Genomic DNA, 24630 nt, shown 5'->3' on the forward strand with positions numbered 1-24630 from the left:
ATAATAATAATGTTTGAAAACCTCAGTTTGCTCTTAGCAATTCCTGCTCTCTACTGTGTCCTTAAAATGGTCAGTTTTTTGTATTTATATATTTTAAATCAACACTGTGAACTCCACTACTACAGTTTCAACACTAAAAGCCCACATCAACAATACAATGAAGGCAAATTTCATATGCCACTGAGGGTTTCCAGTTTTACAGACACTATAAAATAAAAATATAAGAATTAAATTTTTCTTTGAAGCTTACTAGGTCTATAATCTATATATAATGAGGCCATAGTAAATGTTGACATAAATATAGCTGATTTTTCTTGACACTTTTAATGCAGCCATTTTATTATTTTGCATTTGTTAATTCAAAATCAATTTTGCTCAAAAATCATCATATGACAAACATCTCCATGGCAGCTATACACAATGTGAAAAATTTGCTATGTTCCATAAGGAATGACAGCCAAAATTTGTTTTTACATTCTGATCAAATATACTGAAGAAAATATACCTTGATAACTTTAGGTATTATTAAATGAATTTATAAGTTTAACTTTTCTTTGTAAAGTTCCAGCGTTATACAGAATTTCAGTGATTTCAGGGCAGTCATACCTCCTCCTCCTGAGTCCCAAGTTGATGTCTGATCTGCTGCTGATTTAACTGCTTTGCTTTTACCCAGGTAGCAATGATCTGTTGCTGTGCAGCAATAGAGACTTTTTCCTTAGGTATGGCTCCAGTCATTGCATTTAGGGCAAATTCACAAATCTGAACACCAAGAAGAGAAAAAATAAATGTGAAACACAGAAGAATGTGGAAAGTTTCTTGCATGGAACATGCTATCCATGAGTTATTTTTAAATTATTGCACATGCATCTCTAAGGCTAACAAAATCTCCTTTAAGACAACCAGAGGCTGTCCTCAGCCCCAAGCTGGGAATGAGCTCCAGTGGGCATCTGGAGAGGATCTGTGGTGGCAGAAACTGTAAAAGGAGGTAACTTTTTTTTTTTTTTCCCCAACAAATTTTTACTATAAAATTTATAGGAATTGTAATAAATGACACCAGAATGAAAGGGATTACAAAAAATCAGGGGTTTGTACCTCTAAGGCAGCTTTGATGTCAGGAAGTCCACTAGGATCTACTGAAAAAGACTGGATGATATTTGCTTTTTCCTGTTTCTTTGCTGCAGTTTTTCTGCTACACTCTATTGCTGTATCTTCTGTGTTCTCAGCAGGTTTTGGCTTTGGAATCCAAGAAATAATTAGGCCTCGAGCCAAAGCATTACATAACATCAGTAAAATTTCAGTACTTCTGTAGAGGAAAATAAAAATCAGAAGTGCATACTGCATTGGATAAAAAAAAAAAAGGCAGGAATAAAGTTATTGATTTCAAGAAGTAAGCATTACTTAAAAATCTAGGTTTTTTTCTTAGAAAGCAAAATTACAGATAGTACAAAAGAAATATAAAAGTCTGCCCATTGGTAAAGCAGTTCAATGATTGAAACCACAAAACCTAGAATCAATTTTCAGCTAACATCAATTTTTCTCACTCATTCTGTAACTGAAGCTTCCCTTTCATCATATGGGAAAAAAATACATATGCCAGACCAACATTTAAAACAACTTTTTATTGATGGGTATATATGAAAAGAGAAACTATTTTCTAAAAAATTTTCATAAACCATGCCATTCACATTTTTTGTGGTAATCATACCAACCCACTGTCAAGCTGAGAGGCTGAGATTTTTCTTCTTTTTTTTTTCTTTTTTTTTTTTTTTTGAGAAACCATGATCCTAATTACATCTAAGAGATTATTGCTAGTACATACTGATCTAAGTATCAAAATTAATAAGAATATATTACAGTCTTCATTTCTGCACAAACTGAAATTTAGATTTTATTCCCAGTACTGTTAAAAGAGACTTCTTTGCTGCTGGTCCTTACTCTACCTAGTGATGAGGTCACTGTCAACGAAGTTCCAAAATATCTGGGAATTTGTCCCATAGTCAGACTTTTAACTACAGTATCTACTCCACAATGGTCAATCATTCTCCATTGCCTTTACTGCAGAACAGGATTTCTCTAAACCACTGTGCAATCTGTGTTCCCATTTTCATGGAACTAATGAATACATTCTCTTTATTTATTTTGTTTTCTATTTTCTCTTAATTCAGAACCGAGAGTAATCACCTTACACTAGTTAGAAATATTTGCAATCAACGATATTTACAAAGTAATTCAAGTTCAGAGAGCTGACAGCAAGCAAATGCATTTTGAGCTGTTGCGCAAATTCAGAGTCTAAGAGAATTTTCCCAATTTTCTAACTTAACAAAATGCTATTTCTCATGCACATGTTGCTATTCCACACTGAAGAGAAAGTAATAATTATTGGTCTAAAGTTGGCTTACACTGAACATGGCTAACAGTACAATAACAAATAACAAACAGAAAGGATTATCATTTAATTTTAACCATTTACCTCCTGAGCTGCTGTGTATATACACCAAGGCTCTTGCACTACCAGTGAGAGCCAGCAATAAACATTTCACAGCACAAAGTGGCTTTCAGTGTTTGCAATAATATTTTCTATGTTTTAGAAAAAAAATATGTTCATATCCAAACATCTAAATTTACCCATTGTGCCCAACAGTCTTGATGGCTCCAAGAAGAGTCTGGAGATACTCGATAATGTCCCTCTGTCTTCCTGAAGTAATCAGATGTCTGTTATAATTTAAGATATACACCACAGCATTGTGAACAATCCAGGCTTCATTTAATTCTTCTCCTATTTCAGCTGCACGTTGGAAGTTTTCCATAGCATACCAAGATAAGTTGTCTATCCATAAACTATAAAATTAGAATAAAGAAGCTGTTTTTCCAAAACTTCAACACTGGAAGGAATTCTATCATAAGATTAAATATACAGTACTACATCTCAACCAACAACAGGAACAAAAATTTCATTACTTTCAGAAGTTCTCATCCACTGACTTATATTTTACTTTGATGAGAAGATGGTTCAGAAGAGGAAGTAGTATCAACATAAAATGAGTAGTCTCTGGAATTCAAGGCTATTAGCTTAAAAAATAGTGTCTATGGTTCATGTTTCATCCACATGTCCAGGTTTTTAAAATGCTTGTGTGAATCCACCCATCAGTGCCAGAAATCATTAAAGAACTGTGTCAAGGCTCTACCTGAATATCAATATAAGTGAGGTATGCCATGTGAGAGTTAAGGATGTGTCTTTTTTACTCAAAACTTGTACTCAAAGACATTTCCAGGTGCTCTAAAATGCTTTAATCATTTAAAATAGTATACCATTTATTTCAGTCTATGTGACAATTGTCTTTCAATGAATTTATTTTCTTTCTTTATTATCGAAATGTACTACTTCTGTGTTACTTAGAAAAAACAATTCTAAAAATGCAGTCTTGAATGATCATACAGAATTGCCATGGTTACAAAGTCAGAAAGTCAAAAGCACAAAATGACACTGGGTATTACTATGTTAACAATGGTACAGGACACAGTACGAGACCAAAGTCCTTTTTTATCTATGGGTTTTTAATCTAATTAGTTAAATTCAAAAATAGCTAGTAGAAAATTTTGGAAGAGAATTCTTATCTTCTTTGCCCCTTGGCTCTGATCAGTTTATAATTTTTCCTGTTCTACTGCACATTTGCAAGCAGACAGTGTGAGAAACTTTACTTCACTTTCAGACTTAATGAACAGACCTAGGGACATAGCTCTGCCATCGTGCTCTCTCAGGACATGACCACAGTGACAGTCAGGCTGGCATTACCATGAATGTCAACAGCAGAGAGTGCAAACATCACCTTCAGAAATCTCTCTTCCCTCCTTCTCCTTTGCAAGAAATAATCATGTGAGACCAGTAAAAAACAACATTTGCTTTATTCTACTCTCCCAAACTCATTTCAGTTGGTTGGATGGAACACACTAGATTTGCACCCTGGAGTAATTCATCGCATGCATTCAGTACTACAAAATCATTTTACATATAGGAGCCATAAAACAAGACAAAAAGAGTTTTTTTATTTGGGGGAACATATTTTTAAATACAGAATTTAATCATCTAAGTGTCAATATACAATGACTTATTTGGTTTTCAGCTTGCAATACTAGCTTCCAGTTCCAGAGAAATAAATGTTAAACAAAAAATAAAATCCACACTCCAAAGTGAAAGGAAACCTAAGAAAAAATATTTCAAACTATTTTTAGATCCTTTTCCCATTTCCCATGACTACCTACAAAAATGAAGAATCTGTTGACAATTTTACTAAGGAGAAGTATTTTTTGCAATTATCATTGGTGTCTGATAATAATGCTGTTAAGAGTCCTTGGTCTTGATATATATTACAAAAAAGCACCTGTATGTTTTCCATTCTGAATCACTTTCAGGAAGATAGGAAACACTTCCTGGGTGACACTGGTATGTAGCCTCTGGAGGTACAGCATGATCATTCAGTTTGATTCCCTGCAATCCTAATAAATGAACAGTTGCCTGAAAAGACACAGAGAAATAAACTGTCTACCCAGTTACCATTGTAAAAATGGACTAAACTTCATATTACTGCCATTACCTCTTCAAAAATTAAAAAATGCAAAATGTTTTTCAATTGTTGCACAGGCATGGACAAGTATATGTACAAAGTATACAGGCTTAGTACTTCATAAGGTTAAAACTGTCTACGGTTACCTTTACTAAATACTTACAGGGAGAAAAACCCACTGTTTATACATGTAACTTTTAAAATTATTCTGGAACTTTGAGGATCCAGAAATGTAATGTCAGATGTCAAAATTTTACAGTGGAATTGTTTTTTAAAGAAGTGTGATCAGCACCTGAAGTAAAACTATTGCTACAGTTACTTTCATACAGTATTTTGATAAGGTTGCTTCATGAAACCACTTCTTCCTTTACTTTGCAGGGAGACAGAAAATAACTAAACTCAAATTTCCAGTGCTTCAAGATTTTTATATAAAACAAAACTAAGCAAATATGAATGACCATCGTGTAATTTATTTACCTCTGCATTAATAAATCTTATTTCTGCTAGTATTCTGAGTAAATCTGCTTCAAAAGAGAAGGATTTAGCAGGCAGCAATGATTCTCCTGATGAGCTGTCACCTTGACCACCAACCATCATGGTTGCATTAGCTTTATTCTTCCGTGCTAAAAATAAATAAACTCATTATTATTTCCATGTAAATCATCATCTGCATTTTTCAATTTATGAACCCCTACATATTCTTAAATTCACAAGGAATAGTTAGCAAGAAAAGATTTTTAACTATTTCAAGCAAATTATTTTTTATTAGTACCATTTATTGCACTCAAAACCTGTTCTCAAGCAGTCCTGAGGCATTTATTCCCTGTTATTTTGCTGCATTTGTGCATTACCTTCAATATTTGCAGCAAGTAACTTACCCCAGTCATAATATGCATACTGAAATTTCAGTGTGAATAGACTCCATGGCCTCTAGTTCAATTTTATTGCATTAATGGAAGTGGACCATAGAACTGAATTATGTAGAGGCTAAAGCTTTTGTGCATTTGAATTATGGACTGGATTGACTTTCTGGTAATGCACACATCAGTAAAGAGGAAAAATAGCATTCTTTTTCTTTGGTTTAATAACGAAGAGAAAAGTCTACGGTTATTTTAATATAAACAAAAGTTTGCAAGAACACACCAGTTTCTATTTACCATGCTTCTGGTGTGTGGTTGTCCTCAGTTTTTGCTAAGTGTATTTATTTTTCCCTTCTTTTGTTTGGAAAGAAGTGAAACACTTCTGATGGCAGAGTACGGCTTATACAAAAAAAATGTAATGACCGATTTCTAGACTTGGAAGTAGAAAGAATATTCCATGTATGCCAACATGGGAGTGCCAGAAAAGAAACTCAGGGAACTTTGGGAATGGGAGGAAAGAAAACAATATTGTCTGACTCCTTTTAGCAACTTTAATAAATTATGAAAAAGTTCCTTAAAACTTTGAAAATAATTTGTCACTTACTTTTTTTATGCTTTCTTGCCTCCCTAAAGAAAATATCATCATACAAGAGGCAAAATCTGCATGCTGCTCGACAAACATCCCACACTTCCTGTTTACATGCAGCTTTTGCCAAATCTGCCCAAAGTATAATTCTACCAAAGAAAAAGCATAAATAAAATTAGTTAATAAGCAGGATTAGATCCTACAGTTCAGAATTGACAAAAACAATCATGTCAATAATGATCGCCATCAGGAAAAAAAATTACATTTAATCAAAATTAATGGAAGACTTAGCACTATTATTTTATCAATTAAAAATAATCTCCTCAGCATATCAATAGACAAAATTCTTGCCTTGGATGGTAATTATAACATCCAAGAAATTTTCAAACATGTGTGACAACCCTCATTTTCTATCTCACAAAGTGAAGTAAAAATCTCAAAACTAATGTTGGGAATTTAAAAATAAGTCTTGAAAACAAGTCTGGATTTAGAATCTTTTAGGAAACAACTGCCTTTAAATTTTAGAAAAGGAATTTTAGTGCAGAAAAAAAGTAGACACATCCTATTAGAGAATGACAAAATGATATATAAATTGTCAAAATTAAATAATTTATCTGCAGATTAATATTTCTGACTCTCGGAATGAATTACTTAGTTTTTTTACCAAAAAATTTGCAGCACATTATGTGGCATAAGGACCTAAAAAGACACTTGCAAGTTTCAATTCTACATCAAGCACAAGCCTTAATCCACACATCCCTCTGTATGCTGAGCTCATATCAATAGAACAGGTGAGTTTAAGTGTGCATGTGAGAGAGCAGATTCGAAGCAGGGAAAGAGTAATATTCTGCATAGCATGGAAATGTAAGAGAGCTTTTTGGACAAGAAATCATACACATGCTTCAATATGTTGCCAGACCCTGAAGTATTCAGCTTCTTACAAGGCACCATCCACTAAAAACCTCTGAGACAGAACCTTTCATCTTAGAGACTTCTACAGAAGATGAAAGAGACACTTCTGGTCTGTAGCAATTACCTTTCTCTGTCATTTCCATTTCTTAAGTGTTTCAAATGTTCATCAACTTTCTCCACACTTTTAGTATGATGTTGGGCTTTTGCACAGAGGTAGCTTATTTGACTACTACTTTTACCTGAGTAAACTTGATAAAGAAATAAAAATAAGGTAAGTTTTTACATATTAGAAATTTTAAAACCCATATGAATGGCAAGCAATTAGATTCATAATTCCTTGCTGAAGCACTCAAAATCCAGCCCTGTTCTTATTTCCTGAAGCTTTCCCCAAACTACCCAACCAACATGAAAAAAACCATATTCCACCAGCATCTATAATCTCTACTGCAGGAGTATGCTGGCTCTAGTCACAGTTAATAAAATTAGCCACATACACACTTGTTTCATTGCCAAGATAACACAAAACAGTTTAAGCAATCTGGGAAGTCTGTGCCCTGTCCGCTTTTCCTCAACCAGAGGCTGTATAATCACAAACTGAAGCTATTTGGGGCATAACAAATGTGTCCATTTATGTTCCATGTTTTAGAAAGTAAATAATGAATTCACACCTAAATCTCTGTGCAAAACTAGAGCTCTCAAAAGCAAGATCTTAGAAGAGAAAGACAATTACAATAAAGAAAGAATACCTAATGCAATTAACATGGGGTATTATTGGGTGAAATTTCTGAAAAGAGCACTTAAAAATGACCTTGGTTAAAAACATTCAGGACTTGCACATAGTTAAAACAGAACTACTTAAAGCACCCTACAGAACAATAGTAAGATTCAGGGGAATTTGGAGGGGAAATCAAGACCTTTTCCAGTGTCACCATACAACTTTTAGATCCCTAATGAAAATGGTAGAAGTCTGCCACAGAATTGCGCAGAATTTTACTTCATCTGCACTGCAATATTCCCTATATGTTGCCACTAGATGATATGTCCAGCCTTTAAGAGTGTGCAAAGCAAAATGTAGGAACTTTCAGTCACACATGCATACTTTACCTTTAACTTCATTTTCACTGTCAAGAACTATTTGAAATGTGTCAGGAGCTAATGCAAGACCTGCATTTATCAGAAGGGATCTGTTTTTCCTTGCATTATCCTTTTGTTTTCCCCTTTTAGCCTACATAAAGAAAAGAACTCATTGTTATAGGGTTCATTTTATATTACAACTAGCTCTTATTTACCAAACATAACAGAATGCGCATCATATAACTTGGTACTACCAAAAAAATACCCATAGGAACCATGTATCTTTAGATATCTTACACATCATTCTACAGTATTATTGCCATTGAAAATGACTGTGGAACTGCTGTTGACATTCACATGATTACACCACAGATAATTTAATACGAAGTACTGTTCATGCTCCTCATGAATCTTTACAGTATATTCCTCAGTATATAACCTGGCATTATGTTGTACTTTCTCAAACAAAGAACAGAATTTATTTACAACCAACAGTAAGATGTCCAGTGTGCAGTTACTAGGAATTGCTATAAAATATAAAACAAATAATCCTGGTCTGCTAAGAACTAGCCAAAATCAGAGGTGTGGGTTTTTTTATAGCAACATTTAAACAGAGTAAGTTTGCATGGAAAAGCATTTAAACCAGGAAAAAGATCAATTGCCAGAATGGTTTTTGTGCAAGTGCTAAGGCAGCACAACAGAATTAGATCCAGTAACCCTTGACAATGCTTATATTGTAACTGTAGAGTATATTATTTAGTGGCATTTGTAAGTGTCACATAATACTGATTTATCTCATAAACAGCTAGGACATTTAGCAATTTGGACACTGTGCTTCTCATTAAATAAAAGACTGTTTCATGCAATTAAATCCTAATTATTGACAACTACTGTTCTTTTTTGCTGATATTTCTGCTAATGAACAACTCCCTGCCTTCCCCCAAAAACTAATCTCTGAAAGAACTGGGAAAAAAGTCTTCTATTACAATTTCCTGACTGTGAAGCAACACGATCACTTCAAGGCAACAAAGCAAAGACAGTTTGCTGAAAACAAGCTGATGCTGCCTCTGCTAACATTCAGTTCTACTAAACAGCTGTCCCTCCTCTGCTGGAATTTAATAAGCAAGCCTATTCCAGCTACAGACCTTATAAATGCTCACCTGTTCAATCAGCATTACCGCCTGATCCTCCCGATGCTCAGGTGACTCGTACAGCATAGCACTCAAACGAAGGCGCCTAAAACTCAGTCTTAGATGTTCTCCATACTGCTCACTGTTGTTCAGGTGCATAGCTTTTTGCAAATGCTCCAGAGCAGCCTCTAGTCTTTCCCCATCTTCCTCTATACGAGCTATTTCCATATGAACTTGGCAACGCAACAAAATCAACATGCTAAGGATGACAAATTCATGTGTAAACTGTTAAAATAAGGCACACTAAAACTCTTAGAACTGAAACTTGCCTGAAGGTGAAACTCAATAATTAAAAGTGACTCTAATTTTAAAATTGATACTCCCTTTTTAACTGACTTGTTTCTTTAATTTTTACTAATTGAAATTAATAACAAAATTTAACTGCATATTACTTTCACTGACCCTGCAGGAGAAAGCAACACATCTTGTGGACTAACTTTCTTTACATACTGTAGAACTCTTTTTCAGTTCCAGTTAGGTGTGCAAATCAAGAGAAAAGGTTTTCAAAAGCAGTTAACTGCCAGAGAAACAATAATGTATGAATAAGGACTTTTGACAAAAGTTGACTCTCTGTGCCTAACATTCAAGTAGAAGTTAATATGCCTGCAAGTCTAGCCCGAGTCATATTTGCTCAGCTCTCTTAAAGATGCAGCTCAGCTCAGGCATAAACGTTCACTCTAAGCACTGTCTCTGCCCGGGTGTTCCTGACACCACTCCCCACTCTATGGAGCCAGCAGGTTTTACCAAAAACTGCATGTTCTCCAGGCACAGGTACGCTCAGCTCCCTATCCATCACCTGCCCCAGGAAGCTGCTCACGACAGCTCAGAGCTCCACATGCTACCACTGGCTATTTTCAGGAACAAAACCAAAACATCACATAAACTAAAGCAATGCTATGAAAAAGCCAGAGAAGAAAGCTTTTCAAGCCTATTAAATATGACATAAGAACTAATGTATGTCCACATCACAGCCAGCCTGACTAAGCAAGTATCACCTTTTTCCTGTGTACCAAAGTAGCCACAATTAATGCTGCAATCAAAACAAAAGTAAGACATGCAAATTAATACAAACAAATTACTTTGTTCAATCTCTGGAGACAGAAACACATCAGAGTTCAGGCTGAGTCTACCAGATAATTAAGAATATACATGTGATAAACCCTCAAACTTTAATCTCTCCAAAATCTGACTGCAAGCTTTTAGAGAAAAATTGTCATTACTAACATTTAGTACAAATTTCAAAGTTTCCTATGCTGATCTTGCATTCTCTATATGGAAAGCATAAGAAATGTTTGAATAACAACAGCACAGTAATACAATAATGTGCTTCCATGCATGTGTGTATCTACTCTTCATGCAACTAAAAAAATTTTTAGAAACACTGAAACTAGATTCCTCACCTTCCTTTGCAATACTTGTAGCAGAAACCACCTACTGTCCTACTCAAATGTCAGCTACAACTCAATCTACTGCAGAAATTCTGATCTCTATCCTTAACAGTCAGTCATAGGTCCAAATTCAACTAAGTAACAAATAGCAATGGTTACTTGTCAACTCAAATTAACAAAAAAGGTGAAAATATTTAGGTGCTTAAGGTTAAGTACACCATGAAATAGAAGAATATACCCCCCAAAATAATACATATTCTTAATACAGTAGGTTTTTCAATTAAAAAGAAGCATCATCAAAGATACAAAAATAGTATCTTGCAAGAAGTGTCTTACTTGGCATGTAATATAGAAGCCATTATAGTTTTTCAAAAGTAATTTTTTTTATTTTATTTTTTAACCAACAAAAGCAATGTTAACACAAGAATCTAGACCACAGTCCAACACATATACTGCAGTTTTGACATTTTCTCAAATTATTTTGATTAACTAGTGTATTTTTAAATTCCTAAAATATTTCAATTTTTGTTACAGGTCATTAAACAGTGTAAGATTGTGCCTGAAAGAACCTATATTTAAATGATTAACAGGGAAATGTATGCAACATGCAGACATGAATTTATTATCAAAGACACTTAATATCACAGAACTTGAGCTTTTAAATAAGTTTATGCGTTGAGACCTTTCAAAAAACTGCACAGCAGTAAAGATTACCTGTCAATCTCTTCAAGGACATCAGCAACTGAGATCAACGGCTTTCGCACATGTTGATGCAAATTGTGTTGTAGCAGTGGCAAGCACAGATTCCACTGGGTTGCACAAACAACCTGGATCACACCTGGATCTCCCAACTGAACTGCACGTTTTAACGTTAATTCAAGATTTTTTATCAATTTCAGCTGAGCCTACATGCATTAAGAAGTAATTAGCACAATTTAATAAATGGAATTTCTTACTTGTTCCTCCAAATTTTAATCTCAGGACTGTTAACAGTAGAAAGCAGTCCTTCAGTCAGCAGACTTCAGAAACTTTTTCTAAATAATTCCTTTACTATTTTTTTTTTTTAATATAGGAATTGATAACTAAGGAGTATTTCTTTTAGGTACTCCAAGCTGTTATCACAAATTTCTGGCAGAAGTCTGTCAGCTATTCCCCATTCTTACGATAAAAAAAAATTGATAATTGTGAATACTTGTAAATTCAGTAGGTTTAGTCGTTTTGGATTTTTTTCACATTCACCTAAAGAGGCAGTACTGAAGAAGAAAAAAAGAAATATTATGAATGGAATTTGCCATACTGGCAAGTAAACTTGGTTCTTATTAAATCTAAAATCCAGTGTTACCTACAGGAACAGACATGCCATTTATGACATTATTTTTAGAGGTTATGCAAGTAAAAAATGAAACAAAAAAAAATAAAAACAAAATCCCTCTCCATCTGCATACACTGTAGATTTAGTGTTTAGAAATACCTAAACATCCTACATTTATCATTTACATTTTAGCATTAGTTTTGTTTCATATTATGAAGAATTCATTAACAAGAGGGTTTTTTTCAAAAGGTGACTGGAATTTCTGAATTCCAAAATGATAGCAGCCCTAGATAGGAGTAAGTCTTTGCACTACCAATTTCTATTAAACATATTCCTACTTCCCACTGTAGGAACATTAGGTGACTAACAGCTAGTCTAAACTGTTCATTGTAGGCATCTCTCTAATCCCATTGATAATACTAATATTTAGTCTTCTGACTTTGATGGTCTGAATTATAACTGAGCCAACCAACCACAGAAATTCAAGAAAATCCTCCCTATTGTGACAATTTATCAGGAACAATCTGCATTTCTCTGACATAAGAATTTGTCTAAGAGTGGCCATAGCATGCAATCACAGTTGAGATGGACTCAATGATTCTTAGTGGCCTTTTCCAACCCAAGATATTCCATGAACAGAGATCACATGAAGGCAAAATAGGAAAACATGAGAGTGTTGCCCTTTTATGCCTCAGTGCAACCATCTTTGCTCTTGGAAAGTAATGTATTATTACAAACTTCTCCGATCAGACAGAAGACTCAAGGGAGCAACACACAACTACAGTTTATTTTTCTCAGTTTCATTCTTGGAAGTCCAATTTAAGAGAATATGAAGGTTAAAAGAATTCCTTATTAGTATAACGTCATTAAGACACGCAGTTGAATGCAATTTTCCACATTTAACAAATTAAAACTTGTACTTTCAAAGTTAAAGAACATACCTCAACAACTCCTTTGGTGTAAGTCACAATTTCAGCACCATTTTTCTTCATTTCGTATTCATATTCCAGACATTCTATCTCAATAAGTTTCCCTTGCTCCTATGAAGCAACAATATACAAAATGCCAATTTCAATAATTAAAAAGAAATACAATAAAGACTAAACCCATGCAATTACAGGAACACAGCACTGTAGTTTCCTACTGAAAATTCCACTATACTAGCCAGTTAACTGAAATGTTACAAAGGGAATAGAATTTGTTGTCAGAGCCACAGTCGCTTTTTACTGACTGGAGGCTGCAAAATAACTTTTAAGCTGTTCATTGCCAGAATTTGCAGTAAGAAAACCAGTGAAAACCTGATTCCTCCTACACTGCAAATTGGTTTCAGTTCTAATAGAATCATAGAATCACAGAATGGTTTGGGTTGGAAGTGGCCTTAAACCCCATCCAGTTCCAACACCTTGCCATGGGTAGGGGGGCACCTTCCACTATCCCAATATGTTCCAAACCCCATCCAACCTGGCCTTGAACACTTCCAGGGATGGAGCAGCCACAGGATGTCTGGGCAACCTGTGCCAGGGCCTCACCCCTCTCACAAGGAAGAATATTTTCACAGTATCTGATTTAAATCTGCCCTCTTCCATCTCATTAACATTATTAAAAAGGTACATGCTTGGAATAAACAGGAGGTAGTCAAGACAGAAAGAATTCAGCTTGGTGGGCAGTGAAACTTTTAAGTGAAAAATTAGGTTAGACTTTTAACATCTTAGGAAAGAGCTCACTATTAAATCATATAAATTATATGTCTGGATCATAGAAACATCTAAGATACACAATACTTGTGTTAAATTGGTGTAGTAACGAAATTTAGACAGCCTCTCAATTCCTAATTCATGATGAGCTATTATCAAATCAATCAGCATGACCTTTGGTAATTTAACATCCCCATGACTGGACAAAAGAAGAGATCTTGAAAAACTTAATGACAAATACACACAAAGATGGAACTCATGTTATGATTGAGAAATTTGCCAGTGCTTTGGCAAAAACCAAGGAACTGAAATTTTGACATAGATTTATCTTACTCTACTACAACAAGAAATCACTATCAAATGGTGCTGGGCAACAAGAAGATTTTAAAAACACATTAACTCCAATGGAGAAGGTTGAAATAGAAGCCAAATTTCTTTACTGCTGGGACATAACAGATATTTCCCACTACTGCCTACACAAATACTTAGATTAAGTCCTTGTGACTCTTTGATCTAGGGGATTTAAACACATCTTCCAGTGGAATGTTATGGATTTGTATAATATTTTAGACTTTAAGGAAATGTTCAGAATAATGGGCCTGAATCAGACACTTAGAAAAAAAATCTGTGAGGATAAGTTAAATTTTGTGAGTAACTCTAAGTAGGCTCATTATAATGGAAATTGGAATTTAACTTCTAATCAAACTCTAGCACAGGTACCATTTTAAAACACAAGCACAAATTTAGAGCAAATATTTATTTGCCAAAACAAACACAGAACCATTAGTACTATTTTTTAAATGTTAACACAAAAGAGGTTTGGGAGTGAGGGGGTGTGTAAAAAAAAATCCAATCTCACATAATTAAAACTTACAGTAATTGGAATGCTCTTCAAATCAAGAATACAATGAGCTGCAAGCTCAGTGCAGTTTACTTTCAGAGAAAAACGAGCTAATTCCAAAATCAAAGGAAACCTTCAAAAATACAAAAACATCACTCAGTGAATTTGATATTGCTCTTCCATGGAATTAAAAAAACACTCTTTGAAAGTAAGGAACTGCGCAATGTATCTGAAAACCTTAAAGTCATACGAATATTAGAGGAATTATAATTATAATGTTAAATATTATTATGATTATTATTATCATTATACTAGTAAAGCTCACAGTTAACACGGAAAAAAGAAAGAGTTCAAAGTTGGCTACATGAAAAATACAAACGTCAATCTGTTTATGGAAAATAATAAGTGTACTCCTATACAGTCTGCATAAACAATTCCTGAAGAAGATAAAAAACACAGAATGTTACTTCCATAGGGAACAGCTGTGATATAACTACGGGAATAGTGGTCAGTTTAGTCTTTCAAACTTATGCTGAAGAGTTAGGATGGGCTCCAGGAGAAGTTAAAAATTAACTACAGTCTGAAAAGTACATGTCAATTTTAAGACCTTAAAAAAATCTCATTTTACCAATAAGAAATTATTATGGAAAGATTTAATCATGTTATACAAACAGATGTATGCAAGAAGATATTTAATCTTGGGTTATGTCATAAAGCCTAACAGGATTTTTGTCCTTTTTAAAGATGACCTATGTGTTAACACAACACAAACAGCTAAGTAAGAGTTCAATCTCTGCAAGGCCATCAAGAATTTTGACAGACTTCCAAGCAGGATCATCTTCATCATAAACTTCCAGGGGGCTATGACAAATCAAACTCACTTCACACTGAGAACAGATGCTGGAGGTACATCATATTGTTTCAAAAGCACATATAAAGAATTCAGATTTGAGGTGGCATCACTTGGAAATATATTTGTGTCCCACTGCCTGCAACATATGAGGAATTGGGTCATATTTAATGAGAAAGGTTATTGCATTAAAAATTTGACATAACTCTCCTAACTTCACAATGGATGGCTCTTATTCCAAGGTTTCAGTGGGCTACCTGGATATTGAAATATCAATTGAAACAAAAAACAATGAAACCTAACTTCAGTGTCTGAAGTTAGTAAATTTTATTCTAGAACAAAAAAAAAGTGTGCAAGACTCCTTTCCCATAATGTCAGTATAAATTAATTCACTGTCACTAAGAAAATAATCAATATTTTTAAAATGGGGAAATCTTGAGACACTGAAAAAAAATTACATGAGATTTTGCTATGAAGCCTAATTTTCAAATTTTTCTTATACCTCTAAAAATTAAAGAGTTTTAAACACATTATGCTTCATGATTTGTACATTGTATTTTATGTGATTTCCCCACCTCATCTTTACTTTCTTGTACACAGCTTGAGGATAGAATGAGAGTCCATTTGATACTAAAAAGTCTTTCAGACTCTTAAATTCTTTCTCCTGGCAATATCTCTACAACACACAAATCCCTACATTCCCAAATAGTTAGCTCATTTTTTAGATGAAGGTGTTCTCTAGACAGACCTGACAGTTACTACACAAACTGTCATTATAATTTTCCTTTTGAGGAATTAAACTTTGCAGTAGATTTTTCTACAAGCGTATGAGATCCCTGAACCTGATCCTAGCCCTGTAATATGAAGCATCAAAGTACAAGTAGAAGGATACATTTTCATACTCACAACTTTAACACCTGCATTTTATAAACAACTGAAAGATGGATGGAATTTTGTATTTCCTTCTCTACCTGGGAAATATCCATTAGTTTGTGATACACCTATAAAATAACAATTTAATTATTATTTGGTTAAATAAGCAAAGGACCAACATTCAACACAGCTAAAATAAAGCAGCTTTGTTGACTGTTTTCATGGACTTGAAGGGCAAAGAGGCTACTATGATAATCTATAGATAACATAAAGATCACCCAGTAGAGCTATACTGACCTTCTGATAGTCAGGATCAGAACTATTAGCAGAAATAGAATTGTGGAACTACCTTCTGAGTTAGAATACTAATAATGCATTTTTAACACCTTTTGATAGAACTCATTCTGAAATTATGTCATCCAGCTGACAGAAGCATGCCCAATCAAATTTTATCTGTACCCATAGATGATAGATAGGCAGGGAAAAATACTATGAAGACATTACAATAAACTGCAATAACTTCAACTTAACTGTAGAGTTACACATTAATAGTGTGCAGATAATTTCTTCTGACTCTCACGCTGACTGCCCACAACTACCAACACTGATTTACTTAAGCTGTACTGGAACACTAAGTTTTGCAGGACTCCAGTAGGCTGCTGCTAAAGCAGTCAATACTTTGGATCATACTTCTGTAGCCCAAGCACAGTTTTAGAACTACTTCCTTCTTCTCTTTAAGGACACTGTCAGCTTTGCCAACAGCTTTTGTCAACAGCTTTGCTCAGTAATTCTTCTAAAAAATGCAAAAGCAATTTCAAGCTTGCCCCAGGGTGATTAATTCATTATTACCACACCTCTGGGATATTGTAATATTGACTCTCTTAATTCAAATGTTAGAGAAATTTGTAATATATATTTTTGGAATGAATTGATTGGGGGGGTGAACGGAAAAAAAGACAACAGACAGTGTAGAAGAATGAAGGCTCTCACTACACCTTCTCTTTCAATAGCAATTAATCCCAAACAGAATTTTTAGGGTTGGCCAGTTATCCCCATTATATCATGATGTGTTAAAAGAACATGGCAAGGAGCTCTTTAGCTTCTATCATCAAAAATATACAATTTGTGAAAATCTCTGCATATCTACCGAATTGTTTAGTAGCTCATAGAACTTAAATAAAGAAAACAGTTTATATAACAATTATAACTGTAATCTTATGAAACATAGACAGAGCTCCTGTCTTAAAGGGAACTTAAAATATTTTTCAGCATTACCATTAAAGAAAATATTTGAGAGAATTTATCTGGAACATTTTCCTTAATAAAGACTGCTGCAGTAGATGAAAACTCTTTTGCTTCTTCCAGTTTTGAAGCATCAAGGAAGCACTCAAGTAAATTTCTGCAGATGAAATAAATGTTTGCATTAAATATTTATTAACACTTTCCAAAATAACTCTTAGTCATATTTTTAACACTCTTTGTATCCAAGTTATCACTTCTAAATGCAATACAAGCAATTAGTGCTATAAAGCATTGCCTCAGAAGAGATCCTCCAATTTCTACATTTTTATTTCTTTCAGATATATACAGCTGTTAACACACATTTAGTGTAGATCACAGTAAGAACCTTGGAAAATGTGGAGGTTTTTTTGTGAAAACTTTTCTCAACAAGATACCTGGAATTAAAAAGATTCATTATTTTAAAGCGTATGAGGAAAAACATTTCTGTGAGAAGCATTCTAAGATCCTCCCTTCTAGAAAGGCTAGTATTTCAAAACCATTTAGCAAAAGAAAACTATTTCTATTGGAAACTGCAATATATCTACTGGATTTTCTATACTTTATCTTATTTAACTGAAAAAGAGCCTTTGACCCCACATAAATTAACAACAACGATAATAATAATTCTAAAAAATTTAGAAATAAATACAACTTTAAAATAAATAAATGTAACCATTAGTTTTATAACACAAACACACCATATGCATTTGTTTGTTCTCATCAATACCTCAGCAAGAGATTGCTACCAAGAAACTGAATGCATGGTATCCAAGACAGTCATTAATACACCCCTTGGAATGTTTTGTTACTTCCCTCCAGTTCTGGTTTATAAAGAAAATGCTACATATCAATAAACCACAGTCATACACCAAAGAAACAGCAAAGTTCACAAAGCGAAAAGGAGCAAACTATAGTAGGACTGCAACAGGAACTGGAACCAATCTGTTGAATAGGGGATCAACACATCTCTACAAAAGGGGCGTGGGACCCATAATTTGAAAAATTCACGGACACTCCTCTGTTTGCACATAAAACTATTTTTCTCAATACAGTTATCTCAAGGTTTATGCTCCAGCTTTGCTCAGGAAATGCAAGAAAAATAAAACATTGATATTTATACACCATTTATTTCCAATTACTATCAATGACTCAATTACAACATCTAAAATGACTGTGAAAATTCAGATCTGATCTAGCGCCCAGCCATCTCCAAAACTTCTCTTTAGCTAAACTTCACTAAAACTTCAAGCTTAAAGTAGATACTGAAATAAAGAACTTTTTATGTTCAGTCTCATTCATGTCTCTTTAAAAAGTTATTAATTAAGTTTTAACAAATACATCTACAACATTAGAGTGAAATATACCTTATTAAAGACCTCAGGTAGCAATTCCAAAAGGACCACAGAATGCTCATATGAAAAAATACAATTAAACTCACATCATGAGTTCTGCTCGCCATTCATTGTCTTGCTCTTCAATTTGGTTTAATGCTGTAACAATCTGTGAAAGGCTGGGAATAAGGCAATACCGGAATCCAGGCTTAAGAAATGGCCTCACAAGTTGCCAATAAAGAACTGAGGCATTATATATCAAAAAAAAATACCTGAAAAATAAGAATTTTTAAAAGTTTAGTATTTAATGAACTTGAATAAAGATAAAATTACAGCTCGAGTACTGTAAGACACTTCTAAGAAGTTAAAAAGTACAACTTTCACTTTTCATTGGAAGCAATCGTGACTAAAAACTGAGAAGAAAAGTACAGCACAAGAACAATATGGTAACTCTTACAACTATACTCTACTCAATAATTATCCACTTAAAAATAAGCTAACATGGTGCTCTCATTCTATCGATTATAACTATAAAAGGGTAAGAAGTGCTGAGATATATATCAGCTTTTAACTGGGTTGTTCATCCTGTCAATGTAAGACTGCAGTATCCTTATATTTCTGCAGTAACAGAAGTTACAAAATGGAAGGAAAAATTTAAAAAAGAAAACCATAATATCACAACTATCTAGTGAAAATCAAGACAAAGAATTGAAAAGGCAGATCAGTAGCATTTCCTGGGATTTAGCATTAATCCTGTCAGTATGGCCTACCTTCTGTTATGGGTTGCAAAATCAATTGCCTTCATAAAAAACAGCACAAACTTTTCAAACTCTTCCTAGAATAGAAAAAAGAAAAGCTAGTGCAATTTGAATATGGCTTTTATAAATCAGAAGATTCTTTTCCTATTTCAATATGTTCATATTTCATAAGTTTTATTTTCAGACCAATCTCAACTAAAACATACGGCCATAGTAATTACTACAGAAACAGAATAATTAAAAACTGGTTGATAGCCTATTTATATGATTTCCTGATTTCAAATTTTAAGACTGTACTTTGAATTTACTTTATTTCTGCCAAATAATAATTATCGGGACTGAAATTGTCCAAAACTACAAAGCTGCATACTTTTTAAACTTTTAGCAAATAAAGTTTAGAAATGTCCAAGAGCAAATCCAGTGGGAAAAAAATCATATTCATTTGTCCCATTAAAAATCTCAAGGAATTATCTTCTTAAAAAAGGCTCCAGCAAGAATTTGTCAACAGAATGATGTGACACGCATGCCCTTGTTATCGTTAAAGAGCTGGGAACCACCTCTTCAGAGGAGGAATCTTATCCCAGTGGACAACAAGTCGAAGAATACCAGCCAGCAGCATTCCCTTGCTGCAAAGGCAGCTGACAATGTCCAGGGATGCCTTAGGAGAAGTGTGGCCAGCAGGCTGAGGGATGTGATCCTTCCCTCCTCCTCAGAATTGGCGAGGCCACACCCAGGAACACTGTTCCCAGTTCTGAGCTCCTCAGTATGAGAGAGACACAGATGCTGTGGAGAGCCCAAGACAGGGCTGCAAAGGTCAAGGAAGAACCGAAGCATCTCTCCTGTGGGGAAAGACAGAGAGCTGAGACTGCTGGCCTGAAGAACGCAGCTTAGGGAAGATCCCATCTGTATTTCTGAAGGCAGGGTGTAAAGAAAATGGGTGAGATAGTATAAGGGAATTTTTCAAAGTGTACAAGAAGTATACAGCGCAAACAGCAAAGCCAAGGTGGAGCTGGATGAGCAGAAGTGGGATGACACCAGATAGAGTCTCTACATTATGCTAGAAAAGATAACCTAAAATCTCCAAGAGAACTGGGACTGACTTACTGTGCTCTGGGATAGCATAAGAAGGGTACTGATCAATAAATGGGAACTGCCTAGATAAAGAGAAAACCAGAGATTAAATATGTACTAAAGTAGAGAAGTTGCGCTTGGCCCTTAAGAACACGAGCATCCTAATCAATTAAGAAGGATGCCTCAGGATGGAAACCAAAATAAGGACAAATCTTTTCTACATAAATGATGATTACTTAGCATGAGATGTTGCACCATTCATACTTTCATAAATTATCTAGGAACACAGCAGTGACAAAACTTTACAACTAATCGAAAGTATATCTTAAGAGACCATTACACCACATGACATAAGGAACCAAGCCAGGACAATACTTTTAATTGTATTTTTAACTTCTAAGAAGTTAGCAAGAGCCAAGAAGAAAACAGCAAATTTTGACTGAGATTCACAAAACATAACAGAATAGTTTATTAATTTAGAAACATAACTACACATGGAATGTTTCAAACATGCATGAGGTTTTAAAGCGACCATTGATCAGTTATTCTGCATATGTGCTCACAGAAGAAAGAAAGTACAGAAAATGTAACAAGGAAAAGATTCTAGCTTGAAAGTTAATTCAAACACATTATTCAAAGAAACTACTAAAATATCTCTCAGGTGTATTTGTGAACACAAGTAACACAAACTCTGAGTTACAAGGTAGTGAAGACCTAGTGGGGAAGCCATATAAGGATCGGCTGAGGTCCCTTGTTTTGTTCAGCCTGGAGGAGTCTGACCTCATTGCAATCTGCAGCCTCCTCCTCAAGGCAGTGGAGGGGCAGCATCGACCTCTGCTCTCCGTGACCATGGACAGGATCCAAGGGAGTTGCTAGAGCGGCGTCAGGGAGAGTTTAGACTGGACACCAGGAAAAGGTTCCTCCCCCAGAGGGTGCTTGGGCTCTGAACAGGCTCACCAGGAGAGTGGTCATGGCCCCAAGGCCAACAGAGCTCAAGGAGCATTTGAACAACTCTCTCAGGCACAGGGTGGGATTTTTGTCCAGCACAGAGCCAGGAGTTGGACTTTGATGATCCTTGTGGGTCCCCTCCAACTCAGAATACCCTATAATTCTAAACATCTGTTAAGGCTATTTTTGGGGGCTAGATTCCATTAACAGATGATGAAAGCTGACTGATCACAGTACAAGGATCTCTTTTCTGAAGACATAAAAGAGGTCCCACTCCCTTTTAAAATCAGCAGGAGATAAAAACTACTTTTCATGTGTAGGGAATTGTAACACCTCAAAGCAACACACAGAAGAAGAAGTATCCTCCTGAATTGCTACCACCTTTCATTACAAAAAACCACATCCAAGTACTACATCAAAATGTTACTGGTGAGTGCTGGAAATACACTGCCACAGAAATGAACTGTATAACCTCTCTGAGGGCCTCTTCAGTCCTCCACTTCCCAAGGTAGGGAAGTCTACCAAATGCTTCTCAAATAAAATCAGTAATTATTCCAACAGTTAATTTGGTCTGAAAAAAGTTAAGAGGGTGACTTAAAACAATCAACCTCCTGAAAATTTTTTACTAGTATTCTTTATTATTGTCTTCTCCAAAATATTTGAAATATTATTGTGATACAGATGGTAAGTTTTATTTACTCACAAATTACTTGTTTTCATATTTCCTTCCATTTTTCCCACAGTCTTGCTTATCCTTGTGTATTTTAAATGACCAAAAGCAACACATAAAACCTTAGGAATAAAAACTTGCAAATCCAGGTTTAATATAAAGCAACCTTTATAATTTCTCACCAAATTATCTGTAGAGTGTGGAGCATGCAACTGGCCTTGGCACAAATATGCTCTGCCAAGAAACTGGTTCACAGGAAATCTTCCTTTAAAATACATCTGTAGACAGTCACTGCTAATTTCCAGATATCCCAGCTAAAACCCAAAAAAGCAGAATTTCAATATTAAAAAAAATTGCAACAAATAATTAAGAATTGTTAGCTTTTTCAAATGCATGCCTAATCAAGGGTAATATCTAACTCCATACTAGTATGTAAGCAATATTCCACAGGGATGCATACCAGTTGTGGTATAAGCCCATTACCATTTACTAAAGGCATAGTTTTATCATTCCAAATGTATGTAAAAAAAACCTCCTTTATTTAACAAAACTCCTCAGTCAGCCATAGAACTGCTTACAGTATCCAAAAAAAGTTTCCTTTCTAAATGCGATTGTTGACATAAAGACAAAACTCTTAACAGAATTTCACGGGGTTTTTTTTTAAGGAGTGGTATTAGCTGACAGGATTTGTCAGTGCTACACCTCAATTTTCAGACCACAGACAGATTTTAACTGGATTGCAACTTGGGGGGGGAAGCTTTACTACAAACTCTGTCTGCTTAAAACCCAATTACTTGTGATCATAAATTGAATATTAACAAATATTTGAAAATTAAAAATCTCTACCACATTTTATAGAAGTCGTTTCAATTAGCAACAGCCTTTCATCATTAGAATGGAATGGTATTTCAGCATTAGAATGGAATGGTATTTTTATTAGGGTTCTTTTGTCTGGTACAGATGTTCATAAACATACTTTCTTCAGCCATAACCAAGATGCTTAATGCTAACTTTTTCATAACACAAAAAAACAGGAATGGAAGATTTTGTTTGTATATACTATGATACACTTTGCTAATTTGGATATGAATACAAACTTCAAAAACCACACTTCGCTGCTTGACTATAAAGAAGTGAGGATTTAGGGGTGGAGTTTTAACGGAAAATGCATGTTTAAACAATTGCTCTCCAAAACCACAACGGTGTAATACTTTGCTCAGGTGCTTCTGAGATTTTTAAAGTAGCAATTGTAACAGTTGTAAATACAGTGCATCATATACATGTTTTTATTCAATACAGATAAAAGACCTAAATGACAAACCTGAAGTGCTTGTTCAGCACATAAAACATATAAATCGGTGCTGATGTTATCTGATGAATCAAGTGCAAACTGTCCTTCAGTGGCTGATTTGATTAACTTGTAAGCATTCTTCAAAGCCTGAACATCTGAAATAAAAAAAAAAAAAAAAGAATTTTTGCTTCCAGGTGTACTGACATGTTTGAATTCAAATGAGCTGCGTGATATCCAGTCTCTCCTCTGCAGAAATAAATGAAGAATGTTTAAGGAAAATACTGTCACGCACGTGTTGTTCGAAGTTAGGGATAGTTCTAAGATGAAGCATTAACAACTCTCTTGCTATTTAAAGTCACGATCGTTAGCACACTAGAAAGTGAGCCTAGAAAACAGATTAGGATCAAGCTGTTTTCCTGTTTGAAGTCGGATGTTAATTTCGCGTCTTTTTCCAGACGGTGACGAGGCCGCAGCGCCGGCCGGCCGCTCACCTCCTGCGCTCTGCAGCAGCTCCCTCAGCACCATCTCCATGGCGGCCGGGGCCGCGGGCCGCGCCTTTCCCAAGGTCCGAACGCCGGCTCGGACAGCCCAGGGATGCGGCTGCCAGAGGGGCCCGCCGAACTCCGCAGGCCGCCCCTCGGCCGCTCGCGCTCCCACAGTAGCACCGGCGCGTATCCCGGCACCGCTCCCACAACACACGCGGCCCTGCCGTCTCTCTCCCTCCCTCCCTCTCGCCCCTCGGCCTCGCTCGAGGGGCCGGGCGGGAACCGGGCGGGAGGGAGGGGGAACCGGGAGGGAGCGAGGGGGAACCGGGAGGGAACCGGGAGGGAGCGAGAGGTATCGAGAGGGAGCAGACGGGGAGCGGGAAGGAGCCGGGCCCCAGCCCTGGGCGGGTTGGGAACCGCCGCGGCAACGGGCGGCACCGAAGCGGGCACGGGCTCAAGGGCTGACATAGGCAACGACTGATGCCTTCCTGCACATGAAAGTACTGCTAAGAAATGGTGTCACCAGTAATTTTTGTCCCCGTGTGGGGAGCTTCTGACGTGAAACCTTTTGAAATAAAGCATACACCGGTGGCTGAACCTTTGGACTAACGCAGAACAGAATGCCTAGGAACATTGGGATTATATCTGCCAGT

General features: G+C 35.5%; 1 protein-coding gene across 1 annotated transcript in view; it reads right to left on the reverse strand.

Moving 5' to 3' along the window:
- CFAP46 (cilia and flagella associated protein 46) overlaps positions 1–24032 on the reverse strand; it is a 60323-nt gene extending 36291 nt beyond the window's left edge. The window contains exons 1-20 of the mRNA XM_079313102.1: positions 23984–24032; positions 23523–23647; positions 22384–22515; positions 19525–19589; positions 18862–19026; positions 17418–17541; positions 16176–16270; positions 15301–15408; positions 14453–14552; positions 12826–12924; positions 11287–11477; positions 9155–9383; positions 8025–8145; positions 7045–7168; positions 6027–6157; positions 5040–5185; positions 4380–4513; positions 2626–2838; positions 1093–1303; positions 607–759 (exon numbers count right to left, since the gene is read on the reverse strand). Coding sequence (XP_079169228.1) covers positions 607–759; positions 1093–1303; positions 2626–2838; positions 4380–4513; positions 5040–5185; positions 6027–6157; positions 7045–7168; positions 8025–8145; positions 9155–9383; positions 11287–11477; positions 12826–12924; positions 14453–14552; positions 15301–15408; positions 16176–16270; positions 17418–17541; positions 18862–19026; positions 19525–19589; positions 22384–22515; positions 23523–23647; positions 23984–24023 — 2706 coding nt within the window. The 5' untranslated portion in view covers positions 24024–24032. The remainder of the gene's footprint in view (positions 1–606; positions 760–1092; positions 1304–2625; positions 2839–4379; positions 4514–5039; positions 5186–6026; positions 6158–7044; positions 7169–8024; positions 8146–9154; positions 9384–11286; positions 11478–12825; positions 12925–14452; positions 14553–15300; positions 15409–16175; positions 16271–17417; positions 17542–18861; positions 19027–19524; positions 19590–22383; positions 22516–23522; positions 23648–23983) is intronic.
- Between the last annotated feature and the right edge of the window lie 598 nt (positions 24033–24630).

This window comes from Erithacus rubecula, assembly GCF_903797595.1.
Source record: "Erithacus rubecula genome assembly, chromosome: 9".
Lineage (NCBI taxonomy): Eukaryota > Metazoa > Chordata > Aves > Passeriformes > Muscicapidae > Erithacus > Erithacus rubecula.